General features: G+C 34.1%; 2 protein-coding genes across 3 annotated transcripts in view; one reads left to right on the top strand and one right to left on the bottom strand.

Annotated features, from left to right (window-relative positions):
* The first annotated feature begins 724 nt into the window (after positions 1–724).
* Positions 725–14,419, top strand: LOC132749773 (uncharacterized). Its single transcript, XM_060739670.1, has 11 exons — positions 725–881; positions 3,710–4,592; positions 6,235–6,403; positions 7,302–7,439; positions 8,355–8,465; positions 9,176–9,379; positions 9,757–9,932; positions 10,286–10,412; positions 10,640–10,875; positions 12,268–12,416; positions 13,820–14,419. Exons 2-11 carry the CDS (start codon positions 3,735–3,737, stop codon positions 13,980–13,982), a joined length of 2,331 nt encoding a protein of 776 aa, XP_060595653.1. The 5' UTR covers positions 725–881; positions 3,710–3,734; the 3' UTR covers positions 13,983–14,419.
* Positions 14,420–19,049: 4,630 nt separating this feature from the next.
* The window catches only part of LOC132749771 (uncharacterized), a 34,819-nt gene continuing 31,229 nt past the window's right edge, over positions 19,050–22,639 (bottom strand). For both annotated transcript variants that reach the window (XM_060739665.1, XM_060739667.1), the window contains 4 exons: positions 22,328–22,470; positions 21,478–21,624; positions 20,313–20,477; positions 19,050–20,024 (listed from right to left, as the gene is read on the bottom strand). In XM_060739665.1, the coding sequence (XP_060595648.1) occupies positions 19,816–20,024; positions 20,313–20,477; positions 21,478–21,624; positions 22,328–22,470 (664 nt within the window). In that variant the 3' untranslated portion in view covers positions 19,050–19,815. The remainder of the gene's footprint in view (positions 20,025–20,312; positions 20,478–21,477; positions 21,625–22,327; positions 22,471–22,639) is intronic.

The raw sequence follows: 22,639 nt of genomic DNA, 5'->3' as shown, positions 1-22,639 counted from the left end.
ATTCCCATTTGTTTTTCAAAACAGTGAATTTGTGAGTTTTGGCGCATATCTTTTTCTTAAAATCTGTAAACTTAGCATCAAAATACGATTTTATCTCATCTAGACTGTCAGAGTTCATTCTTGAATTTAAGTAAAAATTTAAGATAAAACTCGTCTGAAAAGCCGAAAAGCAAATCCTCGAATGATTATTTTACACACCTATAGTATACCATATACATGTATCACACTTTTCACGTGCACACCCCCGCCAAAATTAAACACAGGCGACAATCATAACCCCGCTCAACCATGTACGCGGTAAGTTGCCTGGCAACGTGTGTAAATACATATATAGATGGTGATCAAATGAGAAATTATTTGTCATGAACGTAGCAAAATGTAAACAAAGTAGTATTTTGACTTTCATACAAAATACTAAATCACTGTAACTGTACTATCTGCCAAAAGGCAACATATAGGCAAAAGATGGTTCATGTAATTGACCAATCAGTAACCTTTTAGAAACAAAAATAGGGCAATAAAAATAAAAAAGCTTTTGAGAAATGAAAAATATCGCATTTTCTTGGGCTAATGGGCCTTTTAAAAAAAAAATGAGGCAATCAGGCATGGGATGGAGGGAATCAAAAATTTTCATTAAGTATTTAGCGGTTTTTAGAACCATGTTTTTAGTTTATACCCTCTATCGATACGGTTAACCGTTATAATACATTATACATGTCAAAACATAGTAACACTGTGTAATACTTTGTTTACAAATTTCCGATACCGCTTGATTTCCATTGATTTTTAGTGTCAATATTATGATGAACTTTTTGAACACACGTGACTTTTATATCTCGTTAATAACGAACGGATTTACAGATCATGTTTAAGATGTACATGTAAGTATATTTTTTTCTATATCTTGATCTACATTTTATTTTGAAATTCAATGTTGTTTATTTATCCTTAATGTTAAAGTATATCTCATTCCTACGAGTATTTTAAATACAGTTCAAATACATGTGTCAAATTGCACAATGAATAATAAGATTTACATTGTAAAAAAAGATACTTGTTCTTACCAAATAACATGTAAATTTTTCAATAGAATTTATTGCTGACAATAAATATTTATAATACGGCGAGTATCGATCAAGAAGATAATATAAGTTTACATGAAATTTAGTAAACAAGTCAACCGTGTGAAGATGTTTGTTTTAAATCGACACGTGCACGTCTATACTACAGGCGCGTTAATGAGAAATGGTTCTTTTTTTATTTCAAACGGTATTTCGTTTTGGTATGTGATAATTAGATTATTTAAGTTACTTAATTTATTGAACTCGTTAAATAAAATAGTATTATGCTCGCCAAAGGCTCGCATTGTATGATTCTATCCAACTCGTTTAATAAAGTCAGGATTAAATAATATCTCCTTTATAACAGGTAAAATTGTTCTGGAACAAAATGTTATCATTCATCATATAAATGTTATACGCTTACAAAGTTATCAACATTTTTTGCTAGATTTATTTTATAACCATAATTATCTAAATGTTACATTTCTTTTGTTTTTATTCATATTAAGCTTTGTATTTATAGATTATAGTAAAAAAAAACACGGTAATTTTACTCAGAAAAGAGGCTATTTATACAATCCACAGTAATTTTGCCGTAATTGTCTAAGTCAATATGACAATACCATATATAAATATTTATGTATATTTTTCTTTTTTTATTTCATAATCTATTTTACTGTCCCCCTGAAAATATTATACTTAGTTCTAAGATAAACCCACATACTGTTTGAAACTTATATTGATTATATGTCATGTTGTTACTATTGTAAACTGACTGGAAAATAAAAGTGATTGTGGTTGTTGTTGGAAAATGTGCCCATTATAGACCACTCTACTTTAAGTTAATAAGATATTCTGAGTAAAATATAAACTAGTTAAGAAAGAATTATAAGAGCTGATAAATTATTATCACTAGAATAAATCACTAAAATCCACAGAAAACTTGTCTAAATACCCTTATGATAATAGAAACGGAGTGTTTATCAGTCAAGGTGGAGACGGACAAAACACACCGACAATAACACACCCTGTAAAACTCCCTAAGTAGACAAAAACAACAACAACATAAACTTTCTTTCAGTTTATGTGGTGGCAATAAGAATAGTGGATTCGGTGATATTTTAAATTTGTGAATTCTTATTTTCATTTTGATAATGTATATCTAGCACTTTATATCTTCAAAACTTTAAATTTGTTTAATTTGAAAATTTGCCAGCTCATTTCTATTAAGGCTGAAACATTTAAAATGTATTTATGATAAAGATATAATGCTGTGTCACGTTTATCGCAGCGCGCCTCCAGATTCATACTTACTTTCATAAAATAAGTAAAATGTAATTAAAAGTTAAATATCGTGGAGTAAACGAAGAAAGTATGAAGTAATTTTTACAATGCAAACGACATTTTACAATCTATATCAATTACTAAAAAATGAGGTCGAAATATGCAAGACTAGCCCTTATGTTTAAAAATACTGCAAAATCAGTCATTTACTGCACTTTAACATGTAAATTATTACTTGAATACTGAATTATTTACTTTCCTTAAAAAACATTTTCGCTTGATTCTGTAATTTGATTTTCAAGAAATATTTTGACTCATCTGGAGGCTGACTGTCAGTATAAATGTTAAATGTCACATTGAAAAATAATTCAAACAAGATTTAAAAGTATTAAAAATGCATATATGAGTACGTACTGAAAAATGACCGCGTCACGACAAAACCAACTTAATGCGTTGGCGACCAGCATGGATCCAGAACAGCCTGCGCATCCGCGCAGTCTGATCAGGATCCATGCTGTTCGCTTACAAACCCTTACAAGTATAGAAACTGATAGCGAACAGCATGGATCCAGAACAGCCTGCGCATCCGCGCAGGCTGGTCTGGATCCATGCTGGTCGCAAACGCACTATGTTGGTTTTGTCGTGACGCGGCTCAAATGGTTCATAGGGCTCGAAAAAAGTTCTTAAGATTTATCAAAGATATATAACTGTAATGTTAAAAAGCCTCAGTGGAATAATAATTGAGTATGTAAGATTTGAAACAAACAAACCCAGTTTGTTCCTTATGATTATTGCAAACCCAGTTTGCTCCTTATGATTATTGCAAACCCAGTTTGATCCTTATGATTATTGCAAACCCAGTTTGCTCCTTATGATTATTGCAAACCCAGTTTGTTCCTTATGATTATTGCAAACCCAGTTTGTTCCTTATGATTATTGCAAACCCAGTTTGTTCCTTATGATTATTGCAAACCCAGTTTGTTCCTTATGATTATTGCAAACCCAGTTTGCTCCTTATGATTATTGCAAACCCAGCTTGCTCCTTATGATTATTGCAAACCCAGTTTGTTCCTTATGATTATTGCAAACCCAGTTTGTTCCTTATGATTATTGCAAACCCAGTTTGTTCCTTATGATTATTGCAAACCCAGTTTGTTCCTTATGATTATTGCAAACCCAGTTTGCTCCTTATGATTATTGCAAACCCAGTTTGCTCCTTATGATTATATAAATCATGTAAAGTCATTTATTAAAACGTATGTTATCTAAACATTTGAGCTCATAAAAGTATGATGATTTTTGCGTGAATATAAATGAACATGTTTACTGTTATACTGAATATGTATTTCCCTCTTTGATTTCAGGAGTATAGAGTTTATATTTAGATAGATGGGATCTGTATGTTCGAAACAGTCAAGTTCTCTTGTTTTATCAACAAATCAATCGCACAACGCTAAATCCGCTCCTAGAAACTCTGTAAAACCTGTTGACTCTAATACATGCACAGAGGCCGCCAACACACAGCACGTGGTTGCTATAGAAACATTCAAAGGAATTCAAACGAAAGAACTAATTAAGTCATCAGGTAAACTTAATACTTCAACAGTTATGGAAGAGTCGAATGAGTCAATTGAATCGAAGCTTGACGAATTAGAAGAAATTATTGGTGAAAAGGAATCTGAAAAGGAGTCTGAAAAAGATGAAAACGAGGCTGATGAAGATGGTGAAGACGAAGACGAAGAGAAATCGAAGAAAAAAGTTCCATATACAGACGAGGAACTTGCGGAGTTTAAAAAGAGCAAGTATGAGTTTTTGAGAAATACTGTGACAGAAGTGTTTGCATTAGATAACTACCAAAATGAAGGTGGAGTGTATGATAAAAGCATTCGTAACGCATGTATTCGATTTTTCAACAGTTATGTGTCTCTGAAACGAGCAAGTAGAGAAGAAATATACAAATATCGCGTGGAATGTGCGGATATAATGATTGAAACAAAAATAGTGGATTTGTTCTGTGATATTATTGCATATACATATAAGAACGGTTGGGTTGACGAAGAAGGAAAAAAGAATGATCTGAAATATGCACCGCTATCAAAATCTTTACTAATCTTACTTAATTTCTCTGACTGTTCGGATGCTTTGACGGTATACCTATCGAACAAAGAGGGTTTTCTTGAGCTGATGACGGACATTTTGAATGGTTACAGGGACAGGCATTTAAAAGTGATCGAACCACCCTTAAAGGTAATGCACATATGTTTTCTTTCACTGCTTTGTCAATGTCCATTGTCTGTCTGTTCTATTAATCATACCAGACACTGAAATAGAGTGTCGAGTTTATATAAAATTATAGATTGTTTAACAGACATGGCCTTCCAGAGGGAAAGCATCCGATTTGATATCAAAGGAATGTTTTAAAAACTATCCTTTGTTGTTTTGTTTTACTTTTATGATGATCGGTGGTTTTACTTTTGTAAACTTTCCAACAAGTAACTTAGCCCTTTAGTTATGGATTAAGGACCCTGACGGATAATGTTGAATAGTGTCGTAATAACTTGAAAGCCCCCTCCACTCTTTAAATCAAAGCACAGAAGGCGCTGAATTTGTTTGAGTCTCAGAATGTCAGAAAGGTGAAGGTTGTGAGATTATAAAACAGTTTGTTTTTGTATAGTGACACCAATGCTTTCCAGCGTTTTAATTGTAGTAGATTGGCTATAAGACTAATTGCAACACTGATATTCGATCCAATGTTTATTTGAAACAAAAATGAGTTGCCTTAACTGGGGTTTGAACTCCAGACCTCTCGCTTCCTAAGCGAGCGCGTAAACACCTCGGCCACGGTGGATTTACATGTAAACAACCTGAAGAAAAACCATATTATTCTAGTTAGGGTTTGTAGCGACGCTAACTGTTGTTTAACATTTGTGTAAATAATCATGGCGCTAACTATTAGCATGTATATCTATAAACAATAAAACAATATTAGAAATCTTCGACCATTCGGGAATTATTTTGCTTGAAAATTAATCCACCTGTCATGTGACCATATTTACGCAGTGATCTCCCCTAAATGTTTTGGCCTTAGTGTTACATATAAAGGGAAGTAACCGCTTCAAAAAAGCGGACTACTTTCGGCACTTGCAATTAACAGCATTAGAGTCTGAAATTTCGCTACCATTATTTGTTTGGTCTGACGACCCAAACAAATAAAAATGTTTCTGTGAGTTTTCAGTTGTCACATGAAACTGTGTTTTCAACAGCGACGTCATTTTGTGAGCAAATATCAGTGCAGCGGCACAGAAATATGATGACCGAGGTCCTTAATCATTTACAAAAATGCTGCCAAAAGATGGAAAATAATTCAATGTTTAACATTAACTATTACAACCCATTCTATTCTATTAAAGGACATCAAAGCTGATACATTATAAGGCTTGACATTCTGATTTAGGCCACATAATCTTATACACTGTAGTGCAGCTCTTTCTATTTTAAGGCACATAATTTAATACACTATAGTGCAGCACTTTCTATTTATAGCACATACTTTGATACACATAAGTATGGCACTTTCTATTTTAGGCCTCATACTTTAATACACTACAGTGCGAAACTTTCTGTTCTAGGTCAAATAATTTAATACACTATAGGGCAGCATTTTCTATTTTAGGCCTCAAAATTTAATACACTGTAGGACAGCACTTTCTATTTTAGGCCTCATAATTTAATTCTCTATAGTGCTGCAAATTCTATTTTAAGACACTGAAGCTTATACTATAGTGCAGTTATTTCTATTTCAGGCAAACAATTAAATACACTATAATAAATTACTTTCTTTTTAGGCCAAGCAATTTGATACTCTATAATGTATGACTTTCATTTTCAGGGCACAGAAACAAATACTTTATACAGTACGTTGTCAATTATTCATAACCTGTCAATGAGGGAGTCGAACATAGGTCGGTTAAGGAGTCAGGACCTTGTAAACACACTTCAACCATACCTCGAGTCCTCAAAAGATATGTACAGACTGAATACGTTAGCTTCCTTGGCTGGTAAGATTTCTGTATTTAAAAAAAGCGGTATGCCCGTGGGGATAACTCCTCGGTGAGTAATTTAAGGATTGCTGACCGCGTGGGTTCAAACCCGGCCAGGGCCAAGCCGCTGTTTCCGTGAGCAAGAAATTTTACACTCATTGTTTAGTACTGGTTGCTTCCGGGAACGGATTCCAGAGTGTTTCAATAACTTGCATACTTTGCCTTAATCGATTTTGTAAAACATACAAGTTTTATTCGGAAAAATAATCACCTATTCAAAATATCTTTTACATTCCACAAAGTATATTTCTAAGAATTTTTTCTCAAATAACTGAACTTAAAATTCATTCAGTGTTTTATAGTGAAAGTGTTATTTATTTATGAGTGTTATATCATAGATTTATGGCAGTGTTATATTATATATTTATGATCTATTTTTATTAAGTGTTATATCATATATTTACGAGTGTTATATTATATACTTATGAGTGTGTTACGAATTACATTTATGACAATGTTATATATTTATGAGTGTTATATTATAAGTTCATTATTAAATATTAGTTAGATTGTTATACCATATATTTATGAGTGTTGTTTTATATATTTTAAAATAATAAAAGTGTTGTATTATTCATTCATCAGAGTTTTACGTAACATATGAATGAGAGTGTTGTATTATATATTTATGAGCATTGTATTATATACATGATATATTTATGAGTGTTGAATTAATATTTATGAGTGTTAAACATTTATGCGACTTTTATATTATATACTTATAAACTTATTATATTATATATAAATGAGAGTGTTATATTATATATTTATTGTTTAATATTTATTAGAGTGTCATATCATATATTTATGAGCGTTATATTATATTTTATGCGAGTGTTATATTATATGTTTTAAGGTATAATTAACGAGGAAGAATGTGAGATTATCAACACAAACAAGAACCTGGTGATGTTTTTAATGCTCGTTTTGAAGAATGGATTGAAAGACAAACGCCATCGGCATCGTGGTTGGTCGTGCAAGGAAAGCGCCTTTAGTAAGATATTATATAACGCATTCGTGGGCTCTGTACATTTAAATAAGCCAGTATAATGTCCATATGTGCACCGGAAGTGTATTGTCAGCTGTACATAGTGCTGTACATTGAAGGAGTTAAGCCAAATTGTATATAAACTGTGAAACTACGTGTATATAGTTCAATTTTAAACTGTAAAAATAAATTATGTACTGAAGTGCAAAGGCACATCCAATTTGTACAGATGAAATTCAATAGAAGTGCTTAAATTCAGATAATGGATCAAATGCGTATGGTTTTAACATTGAATGCTTTGTATTGGTTGGCTGGTTGCAGGCAAAAATATAGGCCTCTATATTTATATTAAAATAAATGATTCCTTAACATACACAATGTATAATGAACCTACCACTCGTTCCTTTCTTGCCCCTTGTGGCTGAGGGGTTGCCTTTAATGATTGAAACATAGGAATTAGTTGGAGACGACTAAATGGGTTCGAATTGCTGAAGTCTATGCATCTCTGAGCTCCAGCAGGTGAGGTGGTTCTGGTCCGTGGTGTTGCTTTCAGTTTAAAACACCCGAACTTAGCCAAAATTATCTTTCTTGTTTCGGCGCCACATTACTTATATAGTGCTGGTACGTCGTAAAATCGAACTAAACAGAACTCCCTTGGCTCGCATATTTTTGAATTTTCTATGTGATTGAAAGCTTCACGGTACACCCTTAATGTTTATGCTAGATTATTTCGACGTCCACGATCCGGTCATAATTTGATATAAATTTCAAAAGATTTCACATGATTGTTTACAAGTTGTTAATCCTATTATATTGCAGGAAAGTACCTTCATCACACTCAAACGTACATAATTGAGCATACAATATTTCCGTTCTTTACATACTAGATAAATAAATGCTGTTTCCTTTGCTTTTTTTCAGCAATAAGAAGCCTGGCTAGAAATGATGCAAATAAAAAATTACTGGTAGAACTATTTGCCTTTGAGCTTCTTGTGGAACTGGGAAACAAAGGCAACATTGCCGAACAGTACGGTAAGATGACGGTGTTAAACGTCCACTCACAGCAATAATTTTGTATATACATTCAGTCTCTGGAAAAATTAAACTCTGGAAAAATTAAAGAAACTATTACATAATGGAAGATATCACAAAAAGGCGCGTATGTCTCATGAAGCCGCCCTTGTATGGTTTCATTCATTAATTCTATAAAATGGTTCATGTTTTCATATCTTTATCACATGTTGGCTATCGCTTTCTGTATTGTTAGCTCGTCTGTAAAAAAGAAATCAGGCTTTTATGATCACTGCGGCGTCGTCATTGTTGTCGTCGTCATCGTCGCCGTCGTCGTGCAAAAAACCTTAATATAGCCCATAAAAAGTAATCTACAGGAAACTGAATACTTTCATATCATGTCAAGATGCAGTTGTTTAGCTTGAGGGATAATTCGGAAAGCAATTTTTTTGAAGTTATGCCCCTTTTTTACTCGACGAGCGAAAATACCGCAAGCGGTGCTCTTGTTTATATTTTAGATAACACATTTACGGCTTTTAACTTGAGGCGTTAACTTGAATTTAATTAAAGTGAAGTAGTTTTAACGAATACGAACATAAATAATATACAGTTTTAGAACCTGTGCACGCGGTAGGTTCGATACTTACTTAAAAGACACTTCTAAAGTATTGACAATCTTTATTACAACAGGGGTAAGAAAATTTAGATCCAAACCTGTCTATTATTTACAGAAAGTGTGGCGGCAATCTGGGCACTGTGTTTTGATAAAGATAATCGAACATTGGTTACCAGTAAACAAGAGCTCGGTGTAATTGAGTTATTGGTGAAGCTGAAGCTTTCAGAAGATGCCGACGTGAAGAAAGCTTGCATGGGCGCCCTCTGGACTCTACGAGAAGATATTAATTCTTCACCTGTAGAAACGTACCGAAAGCTAGGTACAGTTCGTAATTGTCTATGGTGTATATTCAAGTCTTATTTTAAACATTAATTGACACATTTACCATACTTAAAAATCTGCGTATATGTTCTGCTGATTCTCCTTCGAATTTAGACATTGCTCTTTACCTATTATCATATGTATCTAAGCGATTTTCTTTTTTTATCTAATATATTAAGCAATGGGTGTAATGAAAAGTGATTTTCGTGTTCGAGGCTTTACAAAGATACCGTATCTACATAACGGGCAAATTTTTATCTCATTTTTTAGGTCTAAAATAAATTAATCATTGACCATTCAGACATACTTAAGTGCTGTTGCACATGGGATAGTAAAAGATGATAGCCATGCTATGTAATTGATTTCGACTTTTAGGTGAAGAATTGTCTCAAAAATATGAAACACACAAGAGTGCGTTTAAGCGGAAAGGAAAACAACCAAAACAGGATATTTCCAGAAGATCAGGTGGTCATATTATGATTTCATATCAATGGGGGCACCAGGAGATGCTAAAAATCATAAGGGACCGAGTAAAAGCTCATGGTTATAAGGTAAAACATGTCCTACTTTCTATAAAAGTGGAAATAGAATAATGAACGTTACCAAGTATGAACATACAGCTGTAATGGGTTATTTTATTGTACCGTTAGACTGATCTAAAATAGACATAACAATGAAAGTCATAAATATTTTTACTCGGGTAGTTGTAATGGAAGAGACAATAGTTAGTAGGTTTAATAAGGGAAACCTTTAATTTCAAAACGACTGTTTATAAAAGTTAAGTCATTATACTAGTATAAACTAAAAAAAAGGTGTCAAAAATCTTTATCACTAATAATGTAAAAGTTTCATGCGCTGGATTGAGTCAGAGTATTTATGAATCGGGTTGTTTAAATGTATTTAGGTTTGGATGGACATAGACCAGATGGGAGGCTCAACTCTACAAGCCATGGCTGATGCAGTTGAGGGAGCTGATATAATATTGATGTGTATGTCGAATAAATACAAGAATAGCCCAGCATGTCGAGCAGGTATAACTACAAATAGCAGATCAATTGCGGATTGCGATCATGATTTAAGACAAGTTCTTTAATTCTAACATTGAAGTATAAATGTTATTTTTTGTCAATCCGTATGTTTCAAACTTTTAATATTATCGTGTAAGACAATAATCTTTTCCCACATAATGGTCTTTTTATGCAGGGATTTTACATTAAGTAATATTCTATATATTTGTGTATAATGATACGTTTTTCAGAGGCAGAATATGCGTTTCAAACACGTAAGAAGATCATACCGTTAAAGATGGAGCAAGGGTACAACGCTGACGGGTGGTTGGGATTTATCCTCGGTGCTAAATTGTTCTTTGACTTCAGCGGGAAATATCCTTTCGAGGACAAAATGAGCGGGCTAATTAAAGAAATGGATACAGCAATGTCACAAATAAATGGGACAGAGGTTGACGGGAAGGTGGAAAGTACAAGTTCACCATCTGTAAGTTTTTACAGTGATGGAATGATTTGTATTTTCCTCACTTTCATTTCTGCAAAAATAATATCAGTTTCTTATTCATTTGCATAGAATGAATAATGATATTATTTTTAGCTCGACTATTCGATAAGAATAAGTAGAGCTATTGCAGTCACCCGAGCGTCGGCGTCCGCGTCCGCGTCGGCGTAACCACTTATGTTAAAGTTTTTGTAATAGTTCAAATATTTTCAAAGTCCATTGACATATGGCTTTGAAACTTTGCACACTTGTTCAACATCATGACCCCAACCTGTAGACAGGAGGAGGTAACTCTATCAAGCATTTTGACAGAATTATGCCCCTTTTTCGACTTAGAATTTACGTTAAAGTTTTTGTAATAGTTCAAATATTTTCAAAGTCCATTAACTTATGGCTTTGAAACTTTGCACACTTGTTCACCATCATGACCCCAACCTGTAAACAGGAGGAGGTAACTGTATCAAGCATTTTTTTTACTATCAAGCACTAAGAATAGTCGAGCGTTGCTGTCCTACCGACAGCTCTTGTTTGATAATATAGTTAGTTATTCTTGTACATGTATATGAATCGTGACTTTGAAGTGCCAACCTCCTCTTATACCATTTAAAGAGAAAATTACAAAAAAAAGCCAAAAGAAATGGGAAAACAATCGAAAATGAAATATATGCCAGTCTTATGACATGTTTTAATTGTCATAAAAAGCAATTTTACTTTTGGATTTAACTCACTACAATGTTAGAGCATGCGCAGTACCTCTATATGCCTGGCAGAAGTCATGATCACCGAGTTGAAATTTTTTTATTTTTTTTTCCGGCGAATCTTTCATTTTTCATTCATGATCTTACTGAAATTGGTATGAACAGATGAATTAGTCGTCGTAATAAGCATTTCGGCGGGTAAAAAGGCGAGCGTGATCATTCAGGCACCCGTCCGGAATGTACCGAAATACAGTATATAGTGTGGTGCTTCAACGCTGTAAATAGTTTTAGTTTTAACCCTTTCACTGCCATAGGGACGGCTTAAGCCGTCCCTGTTATTTTCGGCGTATTTACCATATGGACGGCTTTAGCCGTTTCTATAATAATAATACATGTAGTAATAATAGTAAATTAATAAAAATAATAATAAAAATAATAATAAATATAAAGAAAATTATACCATCGACAATAATCATTATTATACTCACATATTTAGAAACATATATAACATATATAACTATTATAATACATATAACAAATAATAATAATTATATTAATTAATAATATAGTAATTTCTTAGAAAATCCTCTGGCAAATAGGTGAACAATAAAACAATAACCTCTGGCAGCGAAAGGGTTAATTTCCATATCAAATATTTTATATCTGTACAAACTTAAAGGTACATGCAACACCAGGCTCACACGACACTCGACAGGTGACGCCGTCAGTTACCACAGCGACTCCAGCTACTTCTGGAACAGTACATGCTGTGAGAAAATGGACTTCTGAACACGTCGGCAAATGGATCGAAAAATACGACCTTAAAGGGTACATTTAAATGTTATTGTTTTTTAATCTGGAAAAGAGGTGTTCCCTCGGAATTTTAAACATTTTTATCTAAGCTCTATTGCGAAACATGTTTTTGCCACTTTCGAGTCCGATTCATGGAACCAACCAGTAATAGTGTCATATGGAGAAACATAGTCGTGACCCGAATAGGGCTCGAACCCATGATCCCTGGGTTGAGAGGCAGATACTGTGACCACTAGACCGCCGCTTCCCTTGTCAGCAGTGAAACAACAATGTTATATGGAGATTGCAAACTCGGTTTAATAAAGTCTGTCTTTGAAAGATAATGTAGGTGTGGTAAATCTCTCAGGCCCCCTTAGCACCGGCTTTGGCAGTTTTTCAATCTTCAACTCTAACGTGCTGGAATATGTAACTAACTAATCTCGCGAACTGAGAAACGTGTTTGCTAATACTCGGAAATTTCATAAATTATTTCCAACTTAACAAGAAATCAAATACAATTTAAAGCTATTAACTACATTGTAATAACACTCATACACAAGCTGGTCATTATATCAGGCTGTAACGTTTTATTTTCTCTTTATCTTTTATCATATCAGGCTGTAACGTTTTATTTTCTCTTTATCTTTTATCGTATCAGGCTGTAACGTTTTATTTTCTCTTTATCTTTTATCGTATCAGGCTGTAACGTTTTATTTTCTCTTTATCTTTTATCATATCAGGCTGTAACGTTTTATTTTCTCTTTATCTTTTATCGTATCAGGCTGTAACGTTTTATTTTCTCTTTATCTTTTATCATATCAGGCTGTAACGTTTTATTTTCTCTTTATCTTTTATCATATCAGGCTGTAACGTTTTATTTTCTCTTTATCTTTTATCGTATCAGGCTGTAACGTTTTATTTTCTCTTTATCTTTTATCATATCAGGCTGTAACGTTTTATTTTCTCTTTATCTTTTATCATATCAGGCTGTAACGTTTTATTTTCTCTTTATCTTTTATCATATCAGGCTGTAACGTTTTATTTTCTCTTTATCTTTTATCATATCAGGCTGTAACGTTTTATTTTCTCTTTATCTTTTATCATATCAGGCTGTAACGTTTTATTTTCTCTTTATCTTTTATCATATCAGACTGTAACGTTTTATTTTCTCTTTATCTTTTATCATATCAGGCTGTAATATTTTATTTTCTCTTTATCTTTAATCATATCAGGATGTAACGTTTTATTTTCTCTTTATCTTTTATCATATCATGGTGTAATATTTTATTTTCTCTTTATCTTGTTTCTTGTATATTTTTAGCCTGTTATATTTCATATTCTCTATCTTTTATCTTATCAGGCTGTACTTTTATTTTTTCTTAATCTTTCATATTTTATCTTATCAGACTGTAAAGTTTAATTTTCTCGTTATCTTTTAGGACTGGTCTAGAAAACATGACTGGCAGTGAAATAGCATATCTGGCCAAGATACAGACAGATGCTCCAGAATTCTTCCACAAATTTCTTTATGATACAATTAAAGCTAAAACTGTTTCTGCTATTGCCAAAATTGGATGGGCGTTACATGACTTGTCAACGTGACATCGGAAAAAAATCATGTGATTCATCGTGCTTTGTTGAATAATTCTTTAAATTTTGATAAATCGTTAGTATTTAGTTATTTTTTTTGATTATTACTCTGCAGACTGACCAAAATTGGATGGGTCACATGACTTGTTAACGTGAAATCGGAATGAAAATCATGTGATAAATCGTGCTTTGTTGAATAATTCTTTATTATTTTATAAATCGTTCATATTTGTTTACTGTTAATGTTCATATCTAATTGTCTATGTAGATAGACTGGTGAAGAAATGCATGCTTTATTCTAGTGCAGACGACACCAACGTTTTTTCACAATAAATGGTAGTCGTCAGACGATTGTATGAAAAGCTTGAAGTTTAAATTGAACGCTTCGTGATAAAGTTGTAAATATAAAATAAAGGAAGGTATAACGTTATATCTTATTCAAGTTGAAATGAATTCTTCAGTTATTTTTAATTAATTTGTTCCTCTATGGTTGATCACATAATCAGGTTAACTTGTCCTTTGGTTTACTTACTTCGATTTTCAATATATTTATCCAATTTCTTAGCATAAACTTACTTATTTAAGCTCGATTTCGAAACAAGTTCTTGCAAATTATCAATCACTTTTGATTCCGCTTCCTGGAACCTACCAGTACTGGTATCATTTGAAGAAACATGGTCGTGACTGACTAGGGTTCGAACCCATGTTCCGTGGGTTGAGAGGCAGACACCTTAACCACTAGGCCATCGCTCCCCATCCAATCTCTTGCATACTGACTTGCATTCCATCCGCCCCTATAGTTGGCTCAGAGAGGAGAGTACATGTAGCTTCATAACATTCAAAATGACGTCACTGGCACCGGCGTAAATTTCTAAAACTTTTTGCTTACAACCAGAATAAGATCAATAAATCTATGTGGTTGTAAAATGCAATCAACAAATGAGCCGCGTCACGACAAAACCAACATAAAAGGTTTGCGACCAGCATGGATCCAGACCAGCCTGCGCTTCCGCGCAGTCTGATCAGGATCCATGCTGTTCGCTGTCAGTTTCTTTTGTTGTTATAGGGTTTGTAAGCGGACAGCATGCGCAGGCTGGTCTTGATCCATGCTGGTCGCAAACCCATTATGTTGGTTTTGTCGTGACGCGGCTCAAATGTATCTGTAGAATCAAAATCACTTTTAAGCAGCTCCGTGTTTTTTTACATTTTCGAAATGCCCAAATGCATAACGATAGTAGTGCATCAAAACACCAAATATTCGGTTCCGGTGGAAACACTTATTCTTAACATGCCAGTTAATAAGCACTGCTTTGTGGACCATCGGCTTTAAAGAAACTCCATTTGGGTCCAAAAGTATAAAGACAAAAAAATCTTACTAAGATCAAATCGAGAACTCTAAAAGAGAAAATATATGCAAAATATAATTGTAAATAATTCAATTGAAAATCATAGTTTGTGCAATTCTGAACCCAATTTGAGATCAAACGCTTACACTCTCATTCTTTGGTAATATCTACTTGTTCTTGAAAATCCATTCGAGCAAATGATCTTAAGTTTTGCACACAAGTTATTTGGTCCAGACCTCTATGAGATGGAATATTTATATCAAAAAAGCTATTGTTGGTCCCATCATGTCAAGAAAACCGCAGTTGAGTCCATTAAAAGGTTTCATTTGGAAGCCCATTAGTATTGTAAGTGGTAGTTCGAAAGTGCGATCTCTGGATTAATCAAACAGCGCATTAGCAATGGCCCACAAAATCGCTCTTCATTGATTGTTGATACTTTAATTAGATTAAATAGACCCATAGAGAACATGGCGCCCAGTCGGACAAAGCTGGTGATCTTCGTGATATAACTCGTCGTAGCGTAATTCTCCGACACGGTCAACATTTTGCTACATTTATATATATTGAACGGGCCCTGGATAGTTATTTTGTTCTGAATCAGTTTTTTCACAATCATTCTGTGAAAGATCAACAATGAAAAACTAAATTGTAGAAAGAGAACGGTAGGCATGTTGCTTCGCATTTGCAACGGATTCTAGATTATGCTTTAAACTGTAGTCCTTTTTTTCGACTTGGAACTGGTGCCAGAATTGACAATTGAAGAAAAATGTAAGATTTATGTCATTCAAAATAAAAATACGAACATATTTAGGTAGAGTTTTGCTTTCCGTACTCCCGGTTGATGTAAACCTAACTTTTAATCATGGCGTAGACCAGATAACGCCAGAAAACGAAAAAGCTTGCAACTGAAGCCCGCTCCAATACAAGCAACTTACAAGGTTATGCAAAGTGTTTGATAAAACGGCTTATAAACTGACGATATTGTTCCTTAAAGCAATAACACTTGTATCGCAATAGTGGACGTCAAACCACGTAGATTTAGTCCTGTCGATGAATAATATCTTGGTTTCGTTTTGAAGATGTTTAAAGTATTGCTCATCTTATCCTACAGTTGAGTTCACACCAAACTTCTCACCCTTGTGCACTTCTATGTGTGTGTTTTTAGTTTTATTTATACTGGGCGCCTGTTTACCATATGTCCCAGACTAGTCGGCCTCTATCACAATTGCTGGTAATGTAGAGCCTGCAACGGAGGACTTACTCGCCTGCAACGTCGTCGATGTCGTAGAGCCGCGACGGAGGTCTTTTCAAGCTGTCGATCGTCGTAGACCTTCTCTAGGACCAAATTCCTCGCTTCATGAACAAATGACAATAGAGGAAAGGCACCTCTTCCGGGAGCAGCAGCTCTCTTTAGGGCCACACCCTTCGTCGTTGGTAAGGTCACACCAGCTAAGTGACCTAACTAGTTCTCCCATCTGGTGTGACCTATGCCTTCCAAGCGACGTGCACGCCACGAAGGGAAGTCGGAAGAGTGCACTTCTAGTGCACTAGAGCTGAATTAGAAGTTAACACCGTGTGCACTTCTAGTGCACTAGACCATATGACCAGACTGGCCAGGGAAGGTGACACCTAAATGGTTTATTGGATAATTGCATATCAAGTGACAGGGGGGGGGGGGCATCCATTGTAAAGCTGCTGTAAGAAAAAAAAACTTTGGGAATATATGGCTACTTGTATCGCAATAGTGCACGTCAAATCAAGTAGATTTAGTCCTGTCGGAAAAAAATATGTTGGTTTTGTTTTGAAGATGTTTAAAGTATTGCTCATCTTATCCTACAATGTACGTAGTAAAATGTGTTTTATTCTATTTCACAATGGCAAAATTGATAAGCAAATATATGTGCTCTCAGTGAGAGAAAGAGTTAAAATAAAAAAAAAAACTTTTGTATGCTATGGAAAGGGTTACACTTTAACGCGAGTGCTGTAAAGCTAAAGGTATTTTTTCAGTTTATTTTTGTAAAGAGTTACTGACAAACACTAACACTCGTGAATGTGACGAATAGGTTCTTCTGTCCTCAAAAGAGTTCTGTCCTCAAAAGAGAGACTTTTAAAAGGTATATATTTTCTTTTGGAATTGTTGTATAATAAATTTTTATAGTTTGATAAACGAAATCACAATTTGAATTTGGATCTTTGCCGTGTAAATCTGATAGTATTGTTACTTAGTTGCATTACTTATGATTCTCTCTTTATCAAAAAGACCCAAAATAGCCATGAATAAGAACGAGAATGGACGCCATGTGGAGTAAACAAAGTAGAAAATAGTAAACAGATAAATGATTTTCCAAACCAATAGCCACCGATCACAGTCAAATTTCTTAAAAACAAAACATTCAAAAAGACGGATATAACAGTGATTATCAATAATTATATAAATATTTACATTAACATCTGTAATAGCAACATCGGCAAGATCTATGACTAGGGTCCATATGACACTGATGCGTCCATTGAATAATTGATAGCTAACATAAGCTTAGTAAAATTACGATTACATTTGAAGAGTATATTCAATCTTTATCCTTCAACTGTCAAATGACTTTATTTACATATCAGATAATTCACTTATTTAGTATATGCGTTATGTTTATCATGTTTTAAATGTTAATGTGTGGTCTTTTTTTAAATATTAAAATGCTACAAAAAGCCTGTTGGGGACATCTGCAGGTCATGCCGCGTGCAATTATCCATGCATTTACAGCCAATGACCACATCGATAAGAAATATTCCCATATAGCCCTATCGCTTTTATTCAGTTGAAAGAAACATTATTGTTAAAAAGGTTCTACTCGATTTAAATGTTTTCAAACCATAAATATTCCTTTCCCTTCCTCTCTTTACAATGTATATTGGTGAGCTCTCTGATAAAGCTGAGTTGACTGATATAATTAACTAAATTTGTCAGATATGCAGTTTATCAATAGAAATAAATGCAAATATAAAATAGATAGTGTTTAATAATGTTCTTAATTGAACGAAGTTATATCCAGTTCACAAAAAACGGTTACCGTGGGTATGAAAACAGGATGTAAAAATATTTTTATCAACGAGTGCAACTGTGTTAAAAAGCTGAATCTATCATACTAAAACATTGCTACACGTTCTTTATATATATATGGTTATACGTATAAATAGCTCTTTTTTTACTTAAAATTGTCGCGTTGAGGCGTAACCCCTTTCACAGCATACAATGTAACGCGTCACTTTTTGACACTATAGTGTCATCATTTTCACATTAAGGTGCGTAATTAAATAAAAACAACAATCCCAAATCGATATAGATATTACGAAATATCGTGAAAAGATTTCACTCCGAGTGTAAACTGATTCTGTTTCTAGCACGGGTGTAAACTGGTTCTGTTTCTGACACGGCTGTTTCGCTTTTAATCTCGTATTTTTAACACTTTAAAGAAATATAACGAGATAAAGGTGAGATGTAGATATGGTGCTAACACCTTGAATTCTGGCAATCCTTAATATTATTAAAAGTTTTATCAAATAACAGTGAATTATGAAACAGGAGATACAAGACTTTGTTGTTTTTCGTTCTCTTTATTTAACACAATATGTAACTTACATATTACATTATTGTATGTACATACATTTTGTTGTATTGTATGTAGTACAGCACAACATGTTTTTTACATTATGATTATAAACTTTTTTTGTGGAACTGCAATATATAGAGGGTATTAAATGGGTGTTGGTTCAATACTGAATTTATTAAACGAGTTGAATAATATACATTATGCGAGACTTGGTTTCTATTTTGGAATTCAACGAATTCAATAATGAACCTACTCTCTTTATCGTATATCCAAAATAAAGACTGTATTAAGTGCAAAAGAATCATTTTTCATTATCGCGCTTACAGTATAGCGCTAACATTTATAGCGTCCTAACAATATGTTTGTGGTATGACGTCACGTCAAAATATATGCAGGGGCCGTGCAATACCAACTGGCACGAGTATGTGTTAAATTGTGAAATCCAACAAATTATTTCTATACGGTGAATTGAAATAGCACATTTTCATCAGAAGAGCCTCAAATATCATTGAATATGTCTAAGATATTTAGAATATTACATGTATAATATTGAAAGAAACGTTCATTTAATAGCCTCGATTACACAATACCAAATAAGAAATACAAAATAAACTTAAAGTGATATTGTACAGCCTTACATCACATTATCTACAATATACATGTATGTATCTTATTTATACTTTGTTATAATTTACATCTCTTAGTCTAGTTCAAAGCTTCATCTGGTCACAAGATAAGTCCCATCTTGCTTGGATATTACCGTAACATCTAACAACGAAAGTGCGCCTTTTTTCCACATGCAATGGTCCTCTATTTTGTTGATCAGAATATCTCGATGTTATGCGGTGTGACAATGTCTTCTATCAAGCGAGGATACTTACTTTATCTCTACTAATATTGTAAAGTAGAAGGACGTTCCTTTTTACAAGGACATAATTTAAGCAACATTCCAAAGGTAGCTTTTTTAAATACATCGAAGCGTCTGGTGTACAAGATCGGATCTATAACCGGAAGAAGGTACAATGCGGTGGCAACCAGTGCTCGAATTGCACGTGTTTCCGGTCGGTCATTGTCGCTGCATGTGCTACCACAAGCAAGACCTGAAAAACAATAAATCTTAAAGTACACTTTTTGGTACACATATTTTTCCATTGAAATATAGTTACATTCCAAAATAATATCATATTTTTTCAGACTTTGTTCATAATTTGATTGGCCAAATAAGCCTTACGTAACAAATACCTCATATCTCACACATTGCCTACTTCTGCGTTACTTTTTATGTGCGTTGGCATACGTGCAATGGGGCCAATATTCTGTGATAATAGTGATAATTTAACTCAGATTTTGATAATTTTCTTATTTTTATGTAAGAACCAATTCCTTACCAAGTGCATTCCATATCAGGTATGGCATACAACAGCCTAAGTATGCCGCCATAAAAACACCGACAGTCCTGCATGCTGAGTTAAACTCCCTCCTCCGAACCTCACGTCGTGTATAATAGGCTGTATTGTCCACTTCAATCTTCTTGGTCTTCTCTTTCTCTGCCTCTGAATAGACAATGATAATAATAATAATAAAAAAACTTTCAATCCTTGTCCCATTTATTTCCTATCGACATACAGTGTATCAGTTTTTTTTCGCGAGAGTCTAATTTTGCTATATGCGCGTGCAATGAATATCGCTAAAAATAGATTCGCTAAATATTCCTTCGATATAACAAAATGAGTTGGCAAGTTTCTGAGAAAACAATAAATCTCTGACAAATAGAATGGCCTCTCTTTGTCAGCAGAAAAACGCAAAAAAAGAAACATGTACAGCAAAGTCTTTAAAATTAGATTCGCTAAAATATGGTTTATGCCAGAATCGCGAAATTTTCCATGAGCGAAAATAACCTTATGTACGGTAGTTCAGCCTGTCTTTGGTCTGGATATTCTTCAAGTTGGTTGTCTGCATACAAAATGAAAATTTAATGTCTGTGTTGCTACCGCTTCCGTGGTCGAGGGGTTAGAGTCGATAACTTTTAATCCAATTACCGTACCTCTCTGGCGTGGGTTCGATCCCCGGGAGATGCCTTGGTAGTTTAGCGCGGAGGAAGGTTTCGTTTGTTTGTTTGTTTTGGGTTATACGTCACATCGACACATTATAGGTCATATCGCGACGTTACAGCTTTACTGGTGGAGGAAGACCTCATGTGCCCTTCCGTACATTATTTCGGGCACGAACGGGCACCTGAATAGAACCACCGACGTTCCGTAAGCTAACTGATTAGGCGGAGGATATAGTCTAGTACTGGTGTATCTCTCCAGGAACGATGGTTAGGAAACTACCCGCCTATATGACTGAAATACTGTTTGGAAAGGCGTAAAATGAAACAAACAAACAGTCTGTGTTGTTGTGATTGGTTATATGGCAAAACGTTGTTGACCATACCATAAATATTTTTTTACCATTACATAGTCTGCATATAAGTTAAATGCAAGTGTACTTAACCGAAACAATAGAAAAAGTTGAGAAAATAATGCAATCAACTATTCAGGTATCTATTACCCCGTCTTTCGGCATTTGCTTGTCTCAGTTCTTCAACGATATCTCCAATATCACCAACAAAAGCGCTGTTCACTTCACCGTGTGTTTTTGACTGATTTGTCTCAATCACGTGACCTTCAACATCAGACACGATATCCATTTTAGAAACTATAAATAAAAGATGTCATAAAGAAGTTTATGAACTTTGTTTAAGATTGAAGCTAAAGAATAAAAACGTAACTAAAATTAATAAGTTGTGACCAAATCATAATGATTTTGGTATGCACTGACTGCACAATCGCAACTTTTCGGCCCTTTCTGTCTGTCTTTGGATTAATGAAAATAGCCGAGAACGTTCCGATTGCTGGTTGCATTGGTTGAATCCATGACACAAACGGACTTTAGGTTAAAGTACACTTTTGGTCATGTTGCTATTGATTAACGAAGAAGGTAGTTATTGATAAAGGAAGAAGACGGGATAAAAGACCAAAATTTGAAACGCTGTTTCATAGTTAAGCTTTATTTTTAATCATAACTTAAACTAGAATAACATTGTATTTTCAAGTCAAGTATAAATGCTTATTTTCTGAATACTTTTCCCTAACGAAAGGCATAATGTGAGTGTTGACCTAATGGTTAATGATAAATTAAGGTGTCTATCTCTCTCTCTACATAGGGATCATTGGCTCAAGCCCTACTCGGGTCACGACCATGTTTCTCCGTATGACACCAGTACTTTCAGGAAGCGGACTCGAAAGTGATTCATATAATTTGTAATAACTTGTTTCGCAATCGAGCTTATATAACTATGTTTAAACTAAAGGCACACCCGAATGGCGCTTACATTCTATGTGGTTTACTCAAAACATACCTAGAGTGGTACTGATAGTGGAAACCTCCTGGTCGTTTTTTTCAGAGCCTGAATCGCCAACTTTGTTTTGTTTTCTCTTTTTGCTGTCGTCTGGCATCGTAGGTGTCCTTGGCTCGTACGTTTCTTCACTGATAGCATGCGACCTAAAATGTATAGCGTAGAATAAAGAATTATTTTGGCTAGTTATCACTTTTTTCTACCTCATAATTATATTCTTTTCTAACACATCCCGCACTTTCCCGCGCTTATCCCAATGAATATAGAAGGAAAGAAAATGTAAATATGCAATGACATCATGGCAGTCGATCTATA

The sequence above is a fragment of the Ruditapes philippinarum genome, unplaced genomic scaffold (genome assembly GCF_026571515.1).
Source record: "Ruditapes philippinarum isolate M1 unplaced genomic scaffold, ASM2657151v2 ctg2034_1_1_1_1, whole genome shotgun sequence".
NCBI lineage: Eukaryota > Metazoa > Mollusca > Bivalvia > Venerida > Veneridae > Ruditapes > Ruditapes philippinarum.
This window is presented reverse-complemented; position numbering and strand designations above follow the sequence as displayed.

Bases quoted from the DNA above. Each gene is read 5' to 3' on its own strand.
- LOC132749773 (XM_060739670.1), top strand. From the start codon at position 3,735: ATGGGATCTGTATGTTCGAAACAGTCAAGTTCTCTTGTTTTATCAACA. The intron at 8,466-9,175 runs GTAAGATGACGG...TATTATTTACAG, and splicing joins CAACATTGCCGAACAGTACG to AAAGTGTGGCGGCAATCTGG. The intron at 12,417-13,819 runs GTACATTTAAAT...GTTATCTTTTAG, and splicing joins GAAAAATACGACCTTAAAGG to GACTGGTCTAGAAAACATGA.